The sequence below is a fragment of the Aethalodelphis obliquidens genome, unplaced genomic scaffold, assembly GCF_003676395.1.
Source record: "Aethalodelphis obliquidens isolate GAN/ISIS:26980383/991018 unplaced genomic scaffold, ASM367639v1 scaffold31, whole genome shotgun sequence".
Classification (NCBI taxonomy): Eukaryota; Metazoa; Chordata; class Mammalia; order Artiodactyla; family Delphinidae; genus Aethalodelphis; species Aethalodelphis obliquidens.
In genome coordinates this window covers 17147883-17171720 of record NW_020837975.1, presented here as the reverse complement: position 1 = coordinate 17171720, position 23838 = coordinate 17147883, and the positions used below count along the sequence as shown (strand labels likewise).

General features: G+C 39.1%; 1 protein-coding gene across 1 annotated transcript in view; it reads left to right on the top strand.

The window, feature by feature from the left end:
* Positions 1–23838, top strand: part of CYP39A1 (cytochrome P450 family 39 subfamily A member 1) — an 85685-nt gene that overhangs the window by 34556 nt on the left and 27291 nt on the right. The window contains exons 8-10 of the mRNA XM_027127439.1: positions 7579–7712; positions 14916–15011; positions 15857–15945. Of these exons, the coding sequence (XP_026983240.1) occupies positions 7579–7712; positions 14916–15011; positions 15857–15945 (319 nt within the window). The remainder of the gene's footprint in view (positions 1–7578; positions 7713–14915; positions 15012–15856; positions 15946–23838) is intronic.

The window sequence follows — 23838 nt, the reverse complement described above, 5'->3', positions numbered from 1 at the left end:
ATATATATATATATATATACATATTTTTAAAAAACAATCTAAATAAAGAAAAAGCCATATCATGTTCCTATACGGGAAGGCTTAATATCATGAAAATGCCAACCACTTTCAAATTAATATATATTTAATTAATTATAAGGAATATTCCAGTGGTTTTGGTGGGGAGGAAATTAATGAAATGACTTAAATATTTTTTTTGAAGAATAAGTGTGATTAGAAATCAAGATTAATCGAAGTGTAAATAGGTAAGACCATATTTGCCCTACCAGATAGTAAAACTTATTATATAAGTTGCTATAACAAAAGAGTACATGACTGGCACAGGACAAGTAATTGATCATCATGGCCCTTATTTGCTTCCCTTTTGCCAAAAAAAGCAAATTCAGAATCTTTTCTTTCGAAGGTTAAAAAAAAAATTACAGGAAAAAAGTCACTTTTCTATTTTGTTTCATATTCTTGAGGCAAAAGTTTCTAAACTGTCAACATTTGCAATGAGTTAATATTCTAGAAGCCTGCAGTCATTTGGGAGACTATATTTATAGTCAGTTTATAGGGAATGACTGTGAACTAAAAAGCATGTAACTCCACAGCCTAGCATATACTTCATAATCTTTCATCTCCTCTCATCTTCTTTCTCTTGATTTTTTAAAAATAAATTTAACTTAATATCTTTCTTACAGAATTTTGTCTCACACTACATGTTCAGTAGTGGACGTGTACAGTAATGGACATGCATAGTAATAAAGGAAGTTAGTATTTTATAAGGAATAAAACCCAAAGTGTACACCATTTTTCTCTATCAAAGAAACATTTAGGGGTTCCAGATTAATATGGCAGAGTAGGAAGATCCTGAGCTCACCTCCTCCCATGGACACACCAAAACCACAACTACAAGTACAATGATTATCTCTGAGAATGACCTGGAGACTAGCAGAACAGATTTTCTACAACTAAGAATGTAAACAGAATGCCATGTCAAGATGGGTAGGAGGGTCAAAGATGCAGTCTAGACAGAACCCATACCCCCAGTGTGGTGACCCACATGGGGGAGGGATAGCACAACTGCAGAGGTGCCCGCTTCACAGTGAGGGCGTCCAAGCCCATGTGGGGATCCTCAGCTTGGGGACCTGCATAGGGAAGATGAGCTCCCATAACATCTGGCTTTGAAGACCAGTGGGGTTTACATTTGGGAGAGCTGGAGGGCTATGGGAAACTGAGACTCTGCTCTTAAAGGGTGCACACACAAACTCACTTACTCTGAGTACTAGCACAGAGGCAGGAGAATGTGAGGGGTACCTGGGTCGTATGCTGCAGGAGCTTCCCTGAACAATTTGGGAGTGAGTGCTGGAGGTGTAGGGATCTGGTGGAATTTTCTCCAGGGTTGAAGGCACTGGCCAATGCCATTTTTTTTTTTTTAACCTCTCCTTCCACCATCTGGCCCAGCACTGTCAGGCAACATTTCTGTCACTCTCCATCAACTAGCTAACACCATGTGCCCCATGCCAGCGTTCTCCTGAGGACCCACCCTGCCAATCCCACCCTCCCCAGCCAGCCCCTTCAAAGCGGCCCCTGCCCCACCTGGCAAGTGGCCTCAGCTGGCCCCCGGCAACTGTACAAAGTGGCTCCACCTCTGGGGGGCGGGGGGGGGGGGTCACGCTGCATGTCATGAACCCACAGCAGTCACAGCAGAGCCACACAGCCAGCCAGGGCACAGTTGCAATCCAACCACACAGAAGGATGCACACAGCACACATGTGGGACATCCCAGGAGCACCTGGCTCTAGTGGCCAAGAGGGATTGCACCCTTGTGCCCCACAGAACACCTTATACATAAGCCTGCTGTTTCAGGAACAGGAGATATAGCTGATCTACTTAATGCATAGAAATATACACAGAGGGTTAGGCAATTGAAAAGATAAAGGAATATCTTCCAAACAAAAGAAAAAGATAAAAACCTCAGAAAAAGAACTAAATGAAACAAAGATAGCAATTTACCAGATAAAGAGTTCAAAATTATAGTCATAAAAATGTTCACCAAAGTTGGGAGAAGAATGGATGAACTCAGTGAAAACTTGAAAAGGCAAATAGAAGATATGAAAAAAGACCCAATCAGAACTGAAGAATACAATAACTGAAATAGAACATACACTAGAGGGAATCAGCAGCAGATTAGAGGATGCAGAAGAATGGATCAGCAATCTGGAAGACAGGGTAGTGGAAATCACCCAATCAGAACAGCAAAAAGAATAAAAACCAATGAGGAAGGCTTCCCTGGTGGCGCAGTGGTTGAGAATCTGCCTGCTAATGCAGGGGACACGGGTTCGAGCCCTGCTCTGGGAGGATCCCACGTGCCACGGAGGAACTAGGCCCGTGAGCCACAACTACTGAGCCTGCGCGTCTGGAGCCTGTGCTCTGCAACAAGAGAGGCCGCGATAGTGAGAGGCCCGCACACCGCGATGAAGAGTGGTCCCCGCTTGCCACAACTAGAGAAAGCCCTCGCACAGAAACGAAGACCCAACACAGCAACATCTTAAAAAAAAAAAAAAAAAAAAAAAAACCAACGAGGATAGTTTAAGAGATCTCTGGGACAACTACAAGCATAATAACATTTACATTATAGGGGTCACAGAGGAGAAGAGAGAGAGAAAGGGACAGAAAACACATTTGAAGAAATAATGGCTGAAAACTTCCCTAACCTGGTGAAGGGAACAGACAGATAAGTCCAGCAAGCAGAGAGAGTTCCAAACAAGATGAACCAAAGACACCCACACCAAGACACATTATAATTAAAATGTCAAAAGTTAAAGACAAAGAGAGAATCTTAAAAGTTTCACAATATTTCTTTTCACATTTAAAAGAATATTGCAGAAAGGAGTTTATTGCTGTCTCTGTTCTCTAAAAACTGACTTTTTTTTTTTCAGGAGCTTATCTTGAGGTCTCTGCTTGAGAAAATATGCCAGAAAACTAGCTTCCTACTGTTATTCTCTGTCAGCAATTGATGTCTCTGCTTCATTGCTTTTTAAGAGAAATCATAGAAATGCTGGATTTTTTCAAAGCTGTTATATCATTTCCCCAAATAACAGTATAAACACCAACTTCTGTTATTTGATATTGCTTTTTAGCAAAATTATTATAAAATTTGAAAAGCAAATTTCATGACCAAATTTTGGTAGGAATCATTGCTTAAGGTTATTACATCAGATTCTTTATTTTTCAGCCTTTATCTCATGCATTTTTTATCCCAGTTCACCGTCCTTCATGTGTACTATGACCTTTTGCACACACCTTAATTTTAAACATTTTAAATAAGCTGTTCTGTGAATATGAAAGACAGCGTCTGTGAAGGAAGACAACTTCACGGTATAGAACAGCAAACAGAACTGAGAATCCCTGCTTTCAAAAGTAAAGAAACAGGTGGTAGAATGTGTAGGGATGCACTCTTTACATTTCAGTGGAGTACGTTCTTTGCTTCACTTCTCTGTGTGTCCCTTGGTAGACATACACCTGTCTTTCATTTGTGGGGAAGCACAGGGCCTCCTCAATGTTCATCCCCACCTTCTGATTCAGTCTCCTCAGAATTATGTCTCCAAAGGTATGAATGACTCGGCAAATGCCTGTCATTCTCCTTTTTTTTTGCAAAACATGGGTTATTTTCCCAAAATGATTAGTTAAATCTTGATATAATGTTACTTCAGGACTCTAGGAACAGAATTTTTGTATTTTATGTATTTATTTATTGAATAAATGTGTGTGTGTGTGTGTGAAGGGGAGGGAGCTTGAAATATGAAGAAGACAGAGGAGTCATCTCTCAACAAAGGACCTGCTTTAGTGATCCTGTTTGATTCATGTTCCTTTTTTCTTTAGGTCCAAGAAATCATATTTTTATAATTAATTTTGGAATTTAAGTTACTTTTCTCTCTGCCTGGGTGAGTGCTACTCATCCTTCCAGGCTTAGCTGAAACTCCAGCCCTAGGCAAGAGGGAATGAATGCCACTGAGACTCAAATCCTCTCTTATGAAACTTATATTATAGTTATTTGTATCCGGATATTATTTTGTGTCCTTATGTCCAAGCTCCTTTAAAACAGTGACTGTGTCTTTCTTATTCGTTTCTCCTCTTAGGGGAGGTGCTGGGACCCAGGGAGCAAGGGTAAGGGCTTTTAGTGTAGACAGACATAGGTTTGAAGGCTGCTCTGACACTTTCAAGCTTCTCCTTGGACACATGATAACTTGATAGTCGGCAGATTGTGATGAGGAATAAATGAAGTGGTCCAACATATTGGTGACATTAGATGGTCAATAAATTAGTATTATTCTCTTCCTATCTCTTACAGCACCTATGCTTAGGCTAACATGTAACAGATATGAAGCAAATATATATTGAGTGAATAAATGGTTGAAGTAGTAGAATTTTAATCTATTATATATCCTTAACAAATATAAATTACAGTTACTGTGTTCTAACATGCTTGTCATCATACCTGCGGAAACCCAAAACTATACAGAATATTTTAGAAACATTCTTTGCTATTTCTGAACTCAAGACTCATCCTTTCTTTTATTTGGTTTCAGATATCCTATGATTTGGTTTGACTTTTTTTTTTTTTTTTGGTGTGCGGGCCTCTCACTGTTGTGGCCTCTCCTGTTGTGGAGCACAGGCTCCGGACGCACAGCCTCAGCGGCCATTGCTCACGGGCCCAGCCGCTCCGCGGCATGTGGGATCTTCCCGGACCGGGGCACAAACCCGCGTCCCCTGCATCGGCAGGCAGACTCTCAACCACTGCGCCACCAGGGAAGCCCCTGGTTTGACTTTTATTGCATTTGTGCCAAGAATTAAACAGATGGCTTCTGAATTTTACCCCAAATCACCCATAGTTTCTTCCCTGGCTGCCTTTTGTACTGGTCCCCATCTCCATTAGGCCCTAGCCCTTTTGATGATTACCTTGGCATTCTTCCAAGTGGAGCCTTCTAATTTTAGAGTCAAAACACTGGAAGAACAAACCACAGATGTGCGTTGAAATATGTACAGTGTGGGTACAGAGCCATTTCTAAGAGTTATAATCAGAAAGATCTTTAACCTAAAGATGTTGTTTGAAAACAACATCTTTTTCTTTGTCTAGTCTGAGAATACTACCTTATTTTTCCTACATCACACTGGGACTTGAGAAACTAAAAATATTTTTTCAAAACATTTATTTTCCAAGTGTAGTCTACATCTCTTCTACATTTGTAGGTCCTAATAGATTTTGTTTTCAACTCAGAACAAGCTTTTGTTTATTGTATAATACAAAACATTTTTTTGAACGTTATAATTCAATTCGTCTCCTCAGAATAATTCATAAAAAACTTTTTCTCCAAAAGAAAGTCAGAAACTTCACTATTACCAGAGTCCAAACTTTTTCAAGGCCAGAATTAGGCCTGTCTCATAATAGGTTGGTCACTTTGGAGTCACACAGATCTGATTTCAAACACAAAATCTGACCCGTGGTAGTCACTTATCTGTGATCAATTAGAGAAATATTTATTTTCTGTATCCTAGAGCTTCAGTAAAGTAAAATACAAAAAGTAAGTAGAGGGATTGTTTGGTGAATTTGTCTAATGTAGATGCTCTAAATAGATTTTTAAAGAGAAAAACCTTTTTTAAAGTAAGATTTAGAATGTGAAGTGTAGGTTACTGCTCATTTATTTGTAATGTCCATTCGGCAAGGGCCTTCATTTGCTGGGGTCACCTTGGTTTCCAAGATAAAGGTGAGATAGGTCTGAACTCCCTCCCAGAGTTCTAGGGATCTTTGGAGGGAGAAGTGATGGAGGCGGCCAGAAGTGGAGGCCTGTGCCTCTCGGAGTTTCTCTTGACTTCCAGTCTCGCATTTCCTGATTTCTCCACTTCCGCTCTTTTCTCTTCTGCAGTTCTGCCTGTTTTCCATACTGCATTGCTTCCTGGACATACCCAGATCTTTATTACCCCAAGTGTTAACTTAAGGTATGTGTTAGCTGACTTTATTAAAATATTAAAAAATATAGGACAAGGAAAGGGAAAATTGCACAGTAGCCAGAAACAACTTAAAATTGAGTATGTGACTTAAAGTTGAATTTTCTGTTCTTAAAAGTCCCATCTGCCATTTCTCCCTTGGAGAGTTTTCCTTAGTTTTCTAATAGGTTGTCGGTCACCTGCCATGTAAACAATGGTCTTCTTTTTCTTTTTTTTTTTCACTCAAGTACGCTCTAAAAGAAACTCAGGTCCCCTCATACATTTTTAAGTTGTCTTCTAAAATTTGTTATCCTGCATTTCAATATTTCGCTGCTTTTAAGTATCTTCAAATATTTTATATCTCATAGAACGGTTTCCTTGCCTGCATGGTGTACCTGTTAACTGTGTGTTCATTTCTCACCTCCTAGACTGAGTGTATTGCGAGAATGCCTTCATTGTTGTAACCCTGGTGGAGCCTGACTCAACTCCTGCCTCTTGCTCAGTGCTCAAAAATCTGTCAAGTTTAATGGAGTGTATAGACGCCCCTATGGGAATTAATAGACCCAGAGCTCAAAAACCCTAGTTCCCAGACTCCACTAACGAGAAACATTTGCTTCTGACGCCTCAGGAATTCCACCTGGACTGACAGAGAAGGTTTCCCAGGCAGCACCCACCCAACCCTCTTCTGCAGGATGGGCTGGCTTTAGGACAACCCTTATCCAGAGTCAAAGAGAAATGTGGCTGGAGACCCACATTCCATTCTCATCCACTCATGCCCAGTACAGCTGGGGGGAAAATGTGAACGTTGACTTAAACTGACCACGTTGTTGACTTTTATTAAGCAAATACTGTCAAAATCGAAAGCTGAGTTGTTTAATTTTCAAAATGTAAACATTTTACTTGAAATATCACTAATTAAACTGTCTCATTTGACTGAAGGCCCTGACCATATGTTGGTCCATAGAAAGAGCAACTGCAATCCTTTTCCACGTGACTTCAATCTAAATATTAGCTAAGGTATGCAACTTACAGTAGGAATGTTTGATGTACCTGTGTTTAGAGAGCTCATCGTTCCAGATGAAATACATGTGTCCCGTCACCCCTTTCCTAATATTCTTTTTGGGCTTTCTGAAATGTATGATTAAAAAGCAAAAGCAAAAACAAAGACAAATCAGCAGGGAAGAGATAGAAGTAGTAAGTCAGGTGGCTTCTCAGATCTCTTACTTCGTACTTTTGACGCCGATCTTTTATTGCTCTTTCCTTAAGTGGAATGAGAATTTGGACAAGAAACAATGAAATGAGTAAAAATTGAACATCTTTCTGACAGGGACTATCTTAGTCATCTGATAGCCACAGGACTGTAAGAACCAAGGTTGGATACCAATCCATTACATTACAGTAATCAACATTGGTTTAGTTTTATATGCCATACATTTTATCTTGGTAAGAAGAAAATGATGAAAAGAGTCAATAACTTACTAAACTTGGTATGCAAAAGTAATAATAATATTAACACCTGATATCAGAGACAGTATTTAACTTATATAGCTTACATGAAATCATTTTCTGGCCTCTTTAAGTCCACCTTTTTTTTTTAAATTGTCTTTCCAGGTAAAGATAAGATTAAAGTGTCTGAGGATGACTTGAAGAAACTCCCTCTAATTAAATGGTGTATTTTGGAAACCATTCGTTTAAGAGCCCCTGGTGTCATTACCAGAAAAGTGCTGAAGCCAGTTAAAATTTTGGTGAGCAATGGTTTTGTTTTAAAATAATGAACCTTCTGGGGAAAAAAAGTAGCTATTTTGCCCATTTATTATTAGATAATTTCTTAAGTTCCATGAAGTACTCTGTGACCCTAGAATAGGTTACTAATAAGAGTTGTGCAGCACCAGTTTGTTAATATAGATATCTATCTATTGGCAACTGTTTTAGCTAAAACATAAGCCTTTCATAATCATTTTGGCTATGTGATTCTATATCAGAATTAGTATAATCCTATTTCAATCGGGCAGGAGGGTCGGATAGTATTTCCTCTGCTGAACCAACCAATGAGTATTCCTGAGTTGGAATAGGTTGAGGAATTGAGTGTGTGAGGGAAGTCCTTTAGGATAACTGGAAGACAGTTCAGACCACAGATCACAGATACCGGAACAGATAGCAGGAATGCCACGGGTAATAGAAACTGCTATTAGGAATTAGTGACTGAGTGAGGTCCTCTCTATGGGCAAAGTAGGAGAGTATTCTCAAGTGCACCATGAAAGGTATGTGCATGTGGCAAACGTTCAGTTCAATATTTGGTGAATCATTCAGGCAGAACAAAAGACATTATTTTTTAAAGGAATGATTTGGGACCTAAATTATCCAGATAGATTATAATTAGTCAGCCCTCCGCTCTTGTTAGCTTTTTTTCCCCACAGCTTAAGAGTGCTTGGATTAAAATCAAGAAAATTTTGTAGTAATAGAATTCAAAAGAGACAAAAAAATCCAAATTTGATACAAGTTGCAACTTGCTAAATCCAAAAAAAACATAGTTTAACTGATCTTATGTAGATTGTAGCATTTAGTTTCAGTGAGATTTTAACAGTTTTTGCTTTTAAATAATCAAATTATCAATTACTTTAAAACTATAAGAGAATATATATTTAAATATTTATAAATTTAAATACATATAAATTTATATATGTAGTAAAAGAATATATATATTCTGTATTGAGAGGAAATAGTCAAACAACTTGGTGCAATTAAGTAGAGCAATGTGTTTATTACTTTGAATATTACTATAATTGTTATTGAACTTTTAGTAAGCCTTATCTATATTCTGGGTAGTAGGAAATTAGCTGAAATGCAGAATAGTTATTTGACAAATAAGTGGGTATTTTGATTGTTATTTTAAGCATATAGATACTATACAAGTTTTGTTAGATTAATACCTAAGTATTTCTGTTATTCTGGAGCTTTTGGAAATGGTATTTTTAATTTTTATTCTTTTATTTATTTTAATAAAGTGGGCTTTTCTTTTTATTTATTTATTTTCTATCTGGCTGCATTTGGGTCTTTGTTGCTGTGCGTGGGCTTTCTCTAGCTGTGGCGAGCGGGGGCTACTCTCCGTTGCGGTGCGCAGGCTTCTCATCGCGGTGGCTTCTCTTGTTGCAGAGCACGGGCTGTAGGCTCACGGGCTTCAGTAGTTGCGGCACACGGGCTCAGTAGTTGTGGCTCGTGGGCTCTAGAGCGCAGGCTCAGTAGTTGTGGCACACAGGCTTGGTTGCTCTGCGGCATGTGGGACCCTCCCGGACCAGGGTTTGAACCCGTGTCCCCTGCATTGGCAGGCGGATTCCCAACCACTGTCCCACCAGGAAAGCCCTGTAAATGGCATTTTTAAAAATTTTGATTCTCCATTGTACATTACTTGTCTGTAGGAATATAGTTGATTTTTGTGTGTTGACCTTGTATCTGCAATGTTGTGACATCAATATAGAAACCTAAGTTTCATTACAGTGTAAATCTGTCATTGAAAAATTTTTTTATACATTATTCTTCACATTTCATGCATCTATGGAGTTTTCATATTTATTTCAAGGCCACATTAATAGTACATTGAGTTGATAGCTTAAATATTTAATTATTTCCTGACTCTTGAGAGTTTAGGTAGTTTTGTTTTTAATATGGTAATTATTTGTATCTTTGTGCCTAGTACATTCTCTTTTTTAAGGATTATCATTGAATTATGTTTTCGTAGTGGATTACTGGTCCAAGGGTATGAACACATTTATGATTCACTGCCTAAAATCCTTCTACAAAACTGGGCTATTTTATAGGTCCAACACCTATGGAGTCCCAATAAAAAAATCTTAATTAAAAGTAATAGATATCCAAAACAATTTAATAAATTATTTTAAAAATTCATAGTCTCTTACTTCTACCTCCTCACACCCACATGTTCTTCCTAGAGGACACGAGGCTCAGAAGCATCCCAGGTGCCTTCCAAGCCCTCGCAGCAGCAGTTATGCCTGTCTCAGTGGTAGAGCAACCCCACAATCACGTACTCAGGCTGCTATCATCCCAGAATGTTCCAGCATTTCCTTTCATTATTTTTCACATCTCTTTTTAATATTTGTAAAAGGTACAGTGTTTCCTGTACCTGCTATTTCTTCTGTACACAAAATAAACACTGCCTTTCCTCTTAGGAGGCCCAAACTAATCACTGTGATGTTCACCCTACAGAGTTGAGACTTTAAAAATAATAAATGGAACAGGTTTTTTTTTTCTTATTATACAAGCAAAGCATGGTAATTAGGGGGAAAAAGACCATAAAAAGAAGCTAAAGGAAGAAATTAAAAATTGCTTAGAATCTTGCAAGTTAGAGATAACCACTATGAACATTTGGTATTATTATAATTTCAGAATTTTTTTCTGTAATATGTGCATTAAAAAAATAAATTGGGGTCACACAAAGCTAGTTTTCTCACAACCTGCTTTTATTTTATTTAATAATAGATCCCAGATAGTTTTCTGTATCAATAAAAGACATCTACATCATTTTGAATTACAGCGTAATCTAATATATGGACATCAAATAAATTTTAAAATCTGTTCAATGTTCTTGAATATGTATGTGGCTTCCATTCTTTCACTATTATAAATAGTGCAAAGATTAACATTCCTGTAGCTAAATATTTGTGCACTGATTATTTCCTTAGTATAAATTCATATGACTTGGTTCTTTTAAACTTCAAGTATTTTCTAAAACAGGTGAAATGTCTTTGCTGAACATACTAATATGCTCCCAGGAATTTGGATCATAAAAATCATTTCAGATGGGATCATCTATGTTTTGACCAGTTGGACAACAGGTCAAGATTCCTTGCTATGAATGCTAGAAGTATTCTCCACTGCTCTTTCCTAATGGAATCTGAACAGGATATTTATTACAGTCTGAACAGAATATTTAGTTTTGCTCCTATAATCATTCCTTTCTATATTTTTTTGGAATAAGTGAGAATGGACAAACTCTGGTTTCTTTGGTTTACTGTATTCCTTCCTTCTCTTTATTATCAGTGTTATCAGTATTTACTATCAGTATTTACTGTATTAGAAACTAAAGCTGAGAAATTGTTAAAATATTTATTTAATAATTCACTTTAAAAATAATAAGAAACCTAATACCTATTAAAATAATTGTGTGGGGTTTTTTTTTAAGATTTTTTTTTTGATGTGGACCATTTTTAAAGTCTTTATTGAATTTGTTACAATATTGCTTCTGTTTTATGTTTTGGCTTTTTGGAGCGAGGCAGGTTGGATCTTAGCTCACCGACCAGGGATTGAACCCACATGCGCTGCATTGGAAGGCAAAGTCTTAACCACTGGACCACCAGGGAAGTCCCCAGATAGTGTGGTTTTATGAAACATAACTATATTTTTCAAAACACACAAAATATAGAAGAACAGCATCATTTTAAGTATTTGCAAATCTCTCTGATGCCTTTTGCTAATAGAAGCAATCTGAATTCCCATATATGTGTCTGCATTCAGTTGTTGTGATATATTGTTTCCTATTAATGGAAATGAAGAAGAGTCAGCCTGTCACAGACATGTAACCAAAAAAGGAAGGAGTATTTTATTAGCCTTTTCAGATATTTCTGTGGCTATTCTTTGATACTACACTAAAACTCAACAGAGGTACTTTCTTAAAAGTTTGTTGCAATCTGAAAATATATTAATGACTCAGTTACATTAAAATTTTGTTACATTAAAATATTTTGTACTCAGTTACATTAAAATCCATTGGTCTATCCTATACTTTGAATGAGTCTTTTACCCAGGAATGGTTTTTGATCTGGCAGATTCTCTGACAATGTCTTGGGACTCCCAGAAGACCCTAAGCCACCTTTGAAAGCCACTGTTGTGGAGAGAAGAGGGCTTCTTATGTTTAGGATTAATCAATGAAACCACAAAGCAGATGAACAGACTGTACCATATCAAAATTTAACGTGTCCTGTTTTTTAAAGTATAACGTAAATTAAATGTCAGCCAAAAATTAAGAATAAATGTCAGTATAAGTACAATTCAAGAGTTAATAATTATAATATTTAATGAATTCACAGATCCATAAGTAAAGGACTAATATATATATATAGATAAATGAGGATAGGACATGAACACAAAAGTTTTATAGAAGAAAATAACAACATGGAAAATACTCAGCAAAGACATAAACTTTTAAACAGCAATCAAAAAAAAACTATTTAAAATGTCAGATTAGCAGATGAGAGGGCAATGAAATTGATACTCTCATATATTTAGTTAGAAACATATCTTGCTACAAAATTTGAGGAAACAGTTGAGCAACATATATTAATAGCCTTAGATGTTCAGAAGACATAGGACATGTATATTCCTATGTCTTCTGAACATATATGTTAAAAGATTTTATATGGACAATGCTTTGTGGAAGAAGATGTTTGTGATGGCATTATTTATTATAGCAAAAATAGTAGAGAACGATTGATTAAGAAGCCACTGGAGAGAAAATTATTTTAAATGAGTATACAATATAAAAATAATACTTATGCTATAATATCAAGTGAACAATATAAGAGTCAAAAATTATTCAGTAGGATAAAAACAATATGTATATACTAGGTATTTATATATGTAAACAATATCAGTATGTATAAACAACAGACTATATTTAAAAACAACAATAAAAAAACCGCAAAGCTAAACTACTGTTATTAGGTAAAAGTACTGGAGGGAAGTCTAGCCAACTGATAACTGTCTTTTGTTGCCAGCTCTCTTGTTGTTTTCTTTTCTAGTTTTTTCTATTTTTCTGAATTTTGCAAAATTTCTAGAAAGCAGTTTTTATTACACAAAAGAATATACTTTTAATTTTTAAAGTACTTTTTTTTTTTTTTAAGCAACTAACACCAACCAAGCTCCTGGCCAAGAGCTAGAGAGAAAGAATGTGCTTTGGGGCTCCTCTGATGGACGCTTTGCCTTTACAGGACTCCTCTTTGCTTGAAGTAAGAGTCTGCATTCCTTGCACCCACTTTGGTCTTAGCATCCTTCTTGAGTTACAACAGAGAATCCTTCTTCTCTTCCCTCGTCAAGAAAAGCCAGTCTCCGGACTAGCAGATGAAGTTCATCTGGCCTCACAGCATCCCTGTGGGGTGGGCTGGCCAAGTTCACTTCTGTCTACCTGACAGGTGTCATTATTGCCAACACAGGGAAGCTGTGAGTTGCACTTCCTAGTGATCCATGCCATGGTCCTCTGACTGTTTTGTCTCCCTCTTGATCTTTCTCTTCATGTGCCATGTTAACAATGACAGGACCGTCTGGCCCAGACATAATGATGTCCATTTGCTCAGAGGATTCCTTTGATACAACCAGCTCTCACACCCTTTTCTGCCACTCACCCGCCTGGCATTTGCTGCTGCACCAGGAACTTCTGTCTGGTCTCCTCCCTGTTGCTAGTGTGAACGCTGTTCCCGAGGCCGCCTTTGAAGTCTTCCTCTGCTACCCTGCTTTGTAGGCTGCAGCAGTCAGCATCTCCACATCACGATCCTAGGTCAGCAGCCACTGAAGAGGGCTGTGGGGAGGGTGGGGGGAGGGGAAGGGCAGCAGTTGCCCTGACAGGATGCCTGGCCCAGGGCTGCCCCCAGACATATCACGGCCCTCCCCAGCTGATTTCAGAGCCAATCATGACCCCTCTAGCCTCAGTTCCAGCAGAGGTAGAACAAACACACGAGACTGGGATCTCACAAGTCTTTTCCACTTTAAAAATGGTAAGAGGGCATGAGCAAGTCTCCATCTCTTCCTATCTTGACCTGAGTCTCTCCAGCAATCCTGGCACTGAAATTACCAAACTCAAGCAATACTCAGCAACCATCGGAGTCAACAGGGGTTCTCTTGGGTTAAAAAACGATGGCCCCTCCCCATACTCCACTCCCTGCTCACATAAAAAGACATGTTTTCAATTGGAACTTGCTACTGTTGTAGATACGTAAACTTAAAGTAAGTGTTTTGCAGATATCTTGAGGACGCTTCAAAATTACGCAGGATTAAACAGATGTGGCTTCTGATGCTTGGCAAAGGGAGTTAACTAATAAAACGTCTTCACCTCAGTAGAGATGGTAGCTCTCTAGCGATCTCACAAAGGCAAAGAGCGATCTCTTTGTCCTCTGGTTCCTGAACAAGGCGATGTAAAGATGATTTTGTGAAATGGTTTTTAGTCCTTGGTATAGTTTATATATCATGAAAAGCTATTATAATGTGAATGGAGAAGGACCATGCAGACTCTGCTGCTTGAGGAAACATACTGTTTATCATCAGTTTCACAACCACTGAGACCTCAAATGTGAAACCAACCCAATAAACCCACAACACTTGCTTTGTCCTATGTCTTCCTAAGCAGTTGTCTTCAACAACTTTCTGCCCTAACAGCTGCTGCTAGAGTGAAACAAACAGAATCCACTGCCCCTGCCCTGCCACTGTCATCCGCATCCCCAAAGACAGAACATCCACTGCCCCTGTTCTCAGGGCCAGTATGGCCAGTGTCCTGTCTCAGTTAGTTTTTTCTGTTCTAGAACCTGGGAATCCACTGTGGTTTCCATCATCAAGACCACTTCCTGCAAACTCCAATATCAAACATCAAAAGCTACATTACAGTGGACTTAGACGAGTGTCTAAAATTTTCACATGTATCTCTATCTTCCTCCATGTAACCAAAGATATATGTATGTATAACTGATCATCAGAATTAGAAATCAGTAATTGCCTACATAGGAAAATAGAAATGATCCATCTGGGAAAGAGATTTTCTCACCATTGATTATACGATGTATATGTCTTCTCTCTAATATGGTAATATGGTTGTAGGATTATTTTTAATGACCCAAGCTCTCATTAAAGCAGATCTCCAAACATGACTTGGAACCATTTTTCTGTTATAGAATTACACCGTTCCTTCTGGTGACTTGCTGATGTTGTCTCCATTTTGGCTACATAGAAATCCAAAGTATTTTCCTGAACCTGACCTGTTCAAGCCTGTAAGTTGTCTCTTTCAGTATACATTGTCCTTGGATTTCTGCCAGGAGTATGAATTCATAAATTAACTAGGGCTATATCATTAAGCAGCCATATTTCTCCGGTAACTAAGGCTACAAATCCCAGACCAGATTTGTGATATAGATGTCATAACATTTACAAATCAGATAGAAAAGTTTTTGGAATAAGCTTCACCAACTTTAAAATACATTTTTGTCTGAAACCAGCAGGACATGTTAAAAGTAAATATGCTTGGTCCTGATAGAAGCCATATTTCATGTTCTTCAGACAATTGCTTCTGTTACTGGTTTCCAAGGAGTACAAAACTAAAAATGAAGCAAATTAAAACTGTGTTCTGCTATTTCTTAGAACTGGGGAGTTACAGGGCTAAACAAAATCTTAAGAGGTCATTTAGTCCATTCTCTGCCTGTAGGTAAAACTGTCAGAAATGGCATCCAGATGAATGAATTCTGCAGACCAAGCTTTCTCCAGCAGGGAGGGCTGTCAGTGCCTCATGACTAAGTTTATTACCAAGGGCAATTTTATGATGGAGCCTGAGGCCTTATTATAAATATTCTTCCTCTTCTGAGGTCAATTCTCTGGTTGATTTACATTGTCATTTACATTTACCACTTAACAGAGTTCTTTTTAAACCTTTTTATTTATTAGTTCCCATTCCAAAAACATAATTGTGGCTGATATTAATAACAGGTTGGAAAAAATTACCAACAACCCTGCAACTTTATATACAAGGATTAGCTGTACGAGATCATTTTTAGCCTAGAGAAATAAAGTTAAGCTTATTTATATAAGACTGATTTAGAAAAAAAATGCTTTCTTCCCACAGGAACGTTGGAAAAAGGCAAATTTAGAGAAGCATGCTTTCTTGGACTGCTTCATGGCATTTGGGAGTGGGAAGTACCAGTGTCCTGGAAGGTCAGTGCGACAGCTGGGGCACATTTATCCAGAAAGTCTGCAGAAAGACGAGGGCTTGGAGGGGGAAAGCTTTGGTTTAATCCCTCTTTTCTCTATTATCAAAACTACAGGGAAATCTAGGAGACCACGTTCTGTTTGATTGGCTCTCACATTGTGCGATGTCTTTGTGGGAATGTCTGCAGTGGCTTCTGATAGGAGACCTTGTGAGAATAAAATATTATAGTTGCAGCTGCCAGATGAAAGCTGGGTTTGTGTTTCAAATGCTCAGCTTTCCTGTAAGGATAATTTGAAGTGGTTTGAGTTCTACCTTTTTTAAAGATATAGATAGAAGAATAATATTTCTTGAACAACAACATTAGCACAGACATTTGCTGGGATTACAGAACATCTTTAACTTCGAGCATGACAGCAGCTTACTGGGTGGTTTTTCTTTATTGCATTAGTTTGGTTCTATAAAAAGTTGCCTTTATATCTTTTTGAGTTAAATGAATGTGGCACCCAGGCCTCCTCTTCAGTGTGATGCCCTGTTCTAGTGCAAATTATTTACTGTTTATTTATTCAAAAAGAAACCTTTCTGAACATCTCACCTGTGCCAGGCCCTCTGCTAGGCATTAGGGATAGAGCACTGAGAAAGATGGACATGGTCCCTGACCTCATAAAACTTACAGCCTACATTAAGTAAATCCCATTTCCTTGTTGGTGATGGTTCTGTTGGAGAAATGTTGGTACCTATTTGTAACAAAATCTCACTCAGTGAACATACAAATCCTTTAAAAATTCTATATTCGAAATATTGTAGTTTCTTAAGGCAATTGTCTTCGTTGTTTGAACATAATTACCAATCCATATTTGCAATTGTGACTTACCCAATAGCATCCGTTCAACTCCTCCTTTGTTTTATGTTTCATAATATCAACTTGCTTTTCATAATTGACACCTCCCCCAAAATGGTTTTCATTACCCTTAGCCAACCATGGAAATTCTATCTTCCTTCTTAGAAGTTATTCTAGAAGCTGAGGGGTAAGCAGATTTGTGCCTGGTGTTTCCCTGGAGACAACTGTTCGTCCTGGGGTAGGTCCTTGACTTAAACTGGCCAATCAGACTGAAAGGAGAGACTTTCTTCTTTCACGGTTAGGAAAGTATATACTGTCCTCTCCCATTGGGAGTGAACAAGCTAGCAGGTAAGTAGCTCCAGTTGCTGCTAAGAGCAAGTTCAAGAGGAATAAGCTTTAGGGTGGTTTGGAGTCTGTGGACACAGAGTAGAGGTATGTGAAGAGCTTGGTCCATGCGATGTCACGTGCCACTGAATCATCAGTTTTGAGGAGCTACTCTACTTCCTGTTATGTTAGATAATAAATGCTTTTTATTAATAATATATATTACATATATATGTAATAAATGTTCACTTATTTTTAAGGCAGCTTGAGTTGGAGGTTTCATTGGTTAGATCTGAAAGCATGCTGACATACCTACCAAAAAACTCCAAAGCTAACATTATAATTGAGTGTCAGATACTTGAAGGGAATAGTATAACCAACAAAAACAAACGATAACTACAAAAACCCATCATGCTCACCCTTTCTCATATCATTTTTACTTTAGAAAAGCAGTTCTTTTTTTAAAAAATTTATTTATTTATTTGTTTTTATTTGTGGCTGCATTGGGTCTTCGTTGCTGCCCGCGGGCTTTCCATAGCTGCGGCGAGCGGAGGCCACTCCTCCTTGCGGTGCATGGGTCTCTCATTGCGGTGGCCTCTCTTGTTGCAGAACACGGGCTCTAGGCGCACGGGCTTCAGTAGTTGTGGCTCCCGGGCTCCAGAGCGCAGGCTCAGTAGTTGTGACACATGGGCTTAGTTGCTCCACAGCATGTGGGATCTTCCCGGGCAGGGATCGAACACGTGTCCCTCATTGGCAGGCGGATTCCTAACCACTGCGCCACCAGGGAAGCCCAGAAAAGCAGTTTTTAAACCAATAATACATTTATTATTTTTGTCACCAATATCAATGTTGTAAGAGTAGGTCTTCTAAAAATGTTAGGTATTACTTTTTTTCAGGTCCCTTTATATATATTCCCAGTTGTAACTAAAGAGTTTACTATAAGCATCTTTGAAATTGAGCTAGAAGTATTTTAGACCAAGAACTGAAATGCTTTGCAATGAAGCATGTAGTATGGGCCAATGGTCAAGGATTAACTGATGACTATGGTTTCTAAGAGGGGCTGTTATGACATTACTGTGATATCTTTTGAGGCTGACAGACATTGGCTTGAGTTTGACAGTAATGGGTACAAAAAGAGGGGACCATGATATTTCACCTCAATCAATAGTATATTATTTATACAGAAACTATACATTTTTCAATGTACCGAGCTTATACTATATGTAAGGCAGTGTCCTGGGTACTGCAGAAGCTTTGGGCAAGAGTAAGACATGTTCTCAGCCCTCAGCCCTGGGAGAAGGCGAGGAGGATACCATATCGAGTTCATAAATAACTTCAAGGGACGCAGGGTGAGAGATGGCCAAGCATCACGCTGTGGGGATTCAAGAGAGACGGTGTATCTGGTCAGGGTGATCTTAGATGATTTTCTTGGGAGAGAGGCCTTTGAAGGGTTGGATGAACTTCCAGACTGAGGGAACAGTGATCGAGGGGTCATTTAGTACAGGGATATGTAGGTTAGGGGTTCTGGTTTTACTGTTATGGAGACCAGATTACAAGTAGTAGCAAGAAGACAGACTCAAAAGGGACACTGGCCCAACCGGAAAGGCCCTTTAATACCCAGGTACACAGCTCACAAAGCACTAATGAAGTATTAAAACGTTTTGGGTAGAGCAGCCTAGAGTGGGGCATGCTGACATTGCATGTGAGAGATATGGAGTGGTGTGCAGTCTGCCAGATTTGGAAGATGATTAGAAACAGTGACCAGGCGAGAGGTAGGGTTTGAGGAATGCTGTAGCTTTGAATCTAGGTGGCTGGAAGAGATGGTAGAAATAGAGAAATTAGGAACAGGAGCAATTTTGGGGACAAGATATTAAGTTTTCCTTTGAAAACTTTCGAGTGTGAAGTGCAGCAAATCATATATCATATAACCAAAATCTACAGGTTAAATACGAATGTTGAATAAATATGACTTAATTTTTAAAAACCTACTTAATCTAGTTTTCCATTAAGCTTCTATTTTTAATAGTCCATAATTTTCCTGTTACTTATTTTAAACAGCCAACTCATGAAACTTTTTTTTTAAAAAAACAGACAACACAGAAAATTGTTCAAGAGGGTGAATGACTTCATTTGGACAACATATGCCAAGATAGATCTTTGCACTAGAAAGTTAATCCCACAAACCCTTAGTATAATCCCTAGAAAATTGCACCCATTCTTAGTTCGTGTACCTCAAGCCAATTTATTTTCTCATGTACCAAATACTCAGTGAGTCAGAGAAAGTTGCCTGGGAAGTAGATGACAATCAAAGTTTGTCAAGAAAACAGTCTTGTGGCCTTGCAGCTGTCGCCCCTTGGTGTTCGGGCCACTGAGGCAGTCCGAGAGCCCCTCTCCCAAGTGAGCACTAAATAAGAACTCAGTGCTGCCATCGGCTGCCAACCAAAAAGCAGAATGGAAGAGCTAGAGTTCCTCCTCAGAACGATGGGAGTTCAGAAAATATATGTGGAGGGTGAACCCCTTGCTAGGCACTTCCCTGTCGTGGAAGGGACCCCTTCCCAGGAAATCTACTGCTGGAGAAGTCCAGTGATTTTGCAGAAAAACCAACAGGAGAAAGCACATGAACTACTAGACTTTACCAGCCACGGTAGTATGGGAAATGAAGAGTGGACATTCCCCTCTTAACTGTGAATTTAGATGGAGGAATAGGACGGGATTTCCAGTGGGCGTCTCTGAGAGTTGATGATCTTAGCAGAAAGGGATGTGCTTGCCATCTCCACCCCCTGGAACGCACACCAAAGCCAATAGCCCTGATTTTCCTTGGTTCCCATCCCTGCAAGAGGATCCCAGTTGGCTGTATCATTGTGCTAACTGATACGGGTTAAATTCCAATGTAAAACAATAGCCCTCATCTTTGGCAAGATAACCCCCTTACAAAGGCATATGCTTGGATGAGAAAAGGGTGTAATAAGAGGAAGGCTGCAGTACTTGAGACATGGAAATGAGGCATGGATTCCTCGGGGATAAAAACTGTGATTTCTACTTTTTTGTGTGTTTGGGTTCTTCATGTATCCTAGGGCAGTACAAGTCATAAAGTCATGAACTAATCTGGAATTACTCATGAAAATCACATTGCTGTTGGAAAATTAATTCAAACATAGGTCCAGCTGATAGTAGGTTAGTAGTACTATTATTCAACCCACCAAATATCTCTTGAGCACCTAGTGTTAATATGATTTCCTTCATTCAGTAAATATTTATCAATTGTATGCTATATGTCAGGGTAGAGTTCTAGGAGCTACCTTGGAAAACAAAATAATGGATGAAGTCCCTTCCCTCAAGGAGCTTATAATCTAACTCAAGACACCTTATGAAACACTAGGGAGCTTCAAAGGCATGTAACATTCCTGAGTTGCTTATAATGCCGTTGGAGAGATGGGACATAGCAGCGTGCAAAACAAGCTCTACTTAATAGCAGGAGACGGCACTTGAGAAATGCCAGAGGACTCATCTATGTCATAATTGCCGTAGGAACTCAGAGGAAAGGGCACTGGAAAAGGCTTTATGGACTAGATGAGAATAATTAGTAAACAGCACAAAAGACAGCATACCTTCCTGAAAGGCAGTGGTGTCAAACGTTGAGGGTAGAAATAAAGTTAAGTGCTCGCAGGAATGTAATGTACCTATGTGTTAGTGGTAGCAAGGCAACTCTATATTTGGGGTTTGTGAAGCTCTGAGTACAGTAGTTTCTATATGTTTATTATATTAACGATGATGTAATTTTAATAAGTGTGCCTTATTCAGTAAAACATCTTTGCGCAATCTTGTATTTGAGAAGCATTATACTTAGAGGTAGCTGAATGCTCTAGAGGAGTGAGTAACACCAGTCCCTCTGGATTTCATGAGAAGTTACGAATTCGGTTCATTCTGAGGAATTTGTTACATAAACAAATGCATCCCCTCAACTCCTGTTGGTAAATGGAACGGAATGAACTGGATTTACTAACATAATATTGCCCTAACATTTTCACTATGGCCACGCATACGTCCTGGAGGGGATGTGAAAAGGGTCGAGAGTGGGAAGAGCGGATGTAGTCAACTCCAAGACTGAGCGAGGCTGCCAGGTCCTTTATTAACTTCTAGCCATGCTTCTCTCTCCTTTCTGCTTTACTGAGGGGCAGTGACTCGCTCAAAAGGAGCACAGAAACCATTGGTGAAATCGCAGTCATTACTTTCCCAGCCATTTCATTCTGACACTTCATTATGAGGCTAAGGTTTAAGTCTGTCAAGAACAGAAGCAGCAAATTCCAGAGTGATTTTTTTAAATTTATTTTTTATACAGCAGGTTCTTATTAGTTATCTGTTTTATACATATTTGCATGTATATGTCAATCCCAGTCTCCCAATTCATCCGACCACCATCACCCCCCCACCCCCGCTTTCCCCCTGTGGTGTCCATACGTTTGTTCTCTACATCTGCCTTGCAAACCAGAGTGATTTTTGATACTTAGGCCAAAGTGCTTCTAAAATAAAACATGTTCATTTCTGCTCCAAAAATGCCAGAAAGGACCCTCTTTTCCTTCATTTACCAAATAGATCGCTAGCCTCTCAGTCGTGCACAGGACACCTGCACAGGATTTGTAGCTGGTGGAGAGGAAAAAAGGGCACTTTGGGCTGGGTATCTCCCCACCACTTTTTTTTTTTTTTCATGGGCTTTCTCCCCTTATCAGGCTGAGTTACTGCTCTTTGATAAGTTTGGTCTCTTTGTTTTTCAGAAAGAAGTTTCAGCTCCTAGGAAAAGAGGACTGGCATTAACACTGTGCTATATCACAGTTGCCCATGGGTTATTATCTCTCCATCGTTAATGTCTTCTTCTTCCTTGCTAATTGCCCTGATTTTCATTTGGAGATTCGTGGGATGCTGAGGTGCTGATTCCGCCCCCAGCTCTATAGGAGTGAAGCACTGTTCCCTAAGCCAATTCTCACATCCCATCCCTAACCCTCCCTCCCTTCCCATAGTGATTGATTTTAGTCTTGCCTTGTGTTTTAAGCAGTACAATTAACTACCAAGTGAAAGTTTCTGTTGAGACTTCTGGGTCAGAAATAATCATTCCCTGTAGGATGTGAATAATGAAGCACTTGGCCCCAGAAACTTTTGAGACTGTAAAAGCAGGATGAAGTTGGTACCATAGAGCAGAGCAGCAGAGGCGAACTGGCTTCTTGGTAACATCGTTGAGCCGTTGGAGTGATCTCTGCCTGAGGCCAGCACCAGCTCTAGGTTTTTCAGGTACATAAATCGATACAGTCCCTTCAATACAGAAATCAGTCTCATGGGGTTTTCTGTCACTTGCAACCAAAAGTGTCCTAAGTAATAGATAATTTCCTTAAGTGCAAAAGCTTTCTTTCAAGATCTGTTGAACTCCATGAAATATTGTATTAACATATACTGACCACATCAGTTAATAGCTTTCTAAATGGCCTGGGCTTTGTAAACGGGTAGAGTTTCATTTACTCTGGGTATATCACCAAAGTAAACAAAAACAAATGTCACTTCTTAAATTTTTCCTCCTGGAGGGTCTAGAATTTAAGATATAGCACAAGATCAGTTCTATTTGGTGCGTAATTCATCTTAATGAAGGCAGTAATGTTCCTTTGCCCTTTTCTTGAATAAGAAGCTTTAGAAAGAGGTATCCAGTGTCTAGCTCATAGTTCATACATAGGGGAGTTTTTCTTCTAGGATCACCGTTAAAATAATCCTGCCTGCCCCTCTGAAAAGCAGTGACCTCAGAGACAGTACTCCCACTAGGACATGATTCTCATCTCCACAGTGAAACAGAAAATGGTGTCTCAAGTCCAGAAGCCCTGAGGTCCTCCAGACCTTTCCTCTTTGCTTCCTCAACTGCTTTCTCTCCAACTTGTCCTCCTTCTAAGTATGTCCCATTCCCTTCTCTTCTCTTCCTCACATCTTTTCTTCTTTTCCTGCTCTTCCAGTTTACCCTAATCCTGTTCTTATTTTATTCTGGATTTGCTTGCCCGTATTTAGGACCATCCCCTCTCTGCTCACTCTTCCAGATTTTGCCCACACCATCATTCCCAATCAAACGTTTGGTGCCCCGGCCATAAAGTTTCCCGTGTAGCTGAGGTATTCTCGGTAATTTTAATTTTGTGTGCTAAAACTAAAGGTTTGATAAACCACATCTTTGAACATATTCTTTCCCTTTCTGCTTGTCAAGTGCCTCTAGATCAGCGATTCTAAAGTATGATCCCCGGACCACCAGTAATAACATTACATGGAAACTTGTAAAAAATGCAAATTGGGCTGCCCTTCCCCAGAACTACTAAGTCAGAAAAACCCTGGGGGTCGACCAAGCAACTTGCGTTTGAACAAGCTTTTCCATGTGATTCTGATGCATGCTAAAGTGTGAGAAACACTGGTCTAGATTATTTTGCCTCCTGTCTTATAGGCTTTTGTTTTCCTATAAGATTTCTTAAAGGGGATGAGGTTGTGGGGAAAGTACTTCCCCTTTAACTTGAATAGCCATGCTTCAATGAAGGATGCCTGTGAAAGTATGTCTGTATGCTGCCTTCTCTGAATTCCAGGGCAAGACCATTCTATTTTCATAAGCTGCAGCTGGTAGCAACTAGGAATATACTTCAGAGCCCCTGCTCCTGGTAACAGTGGCAGTTTTCCAGCCCATGCTGGCACTGCCCTCGATGACGTCTAGTAGGAAAAAAAAGAG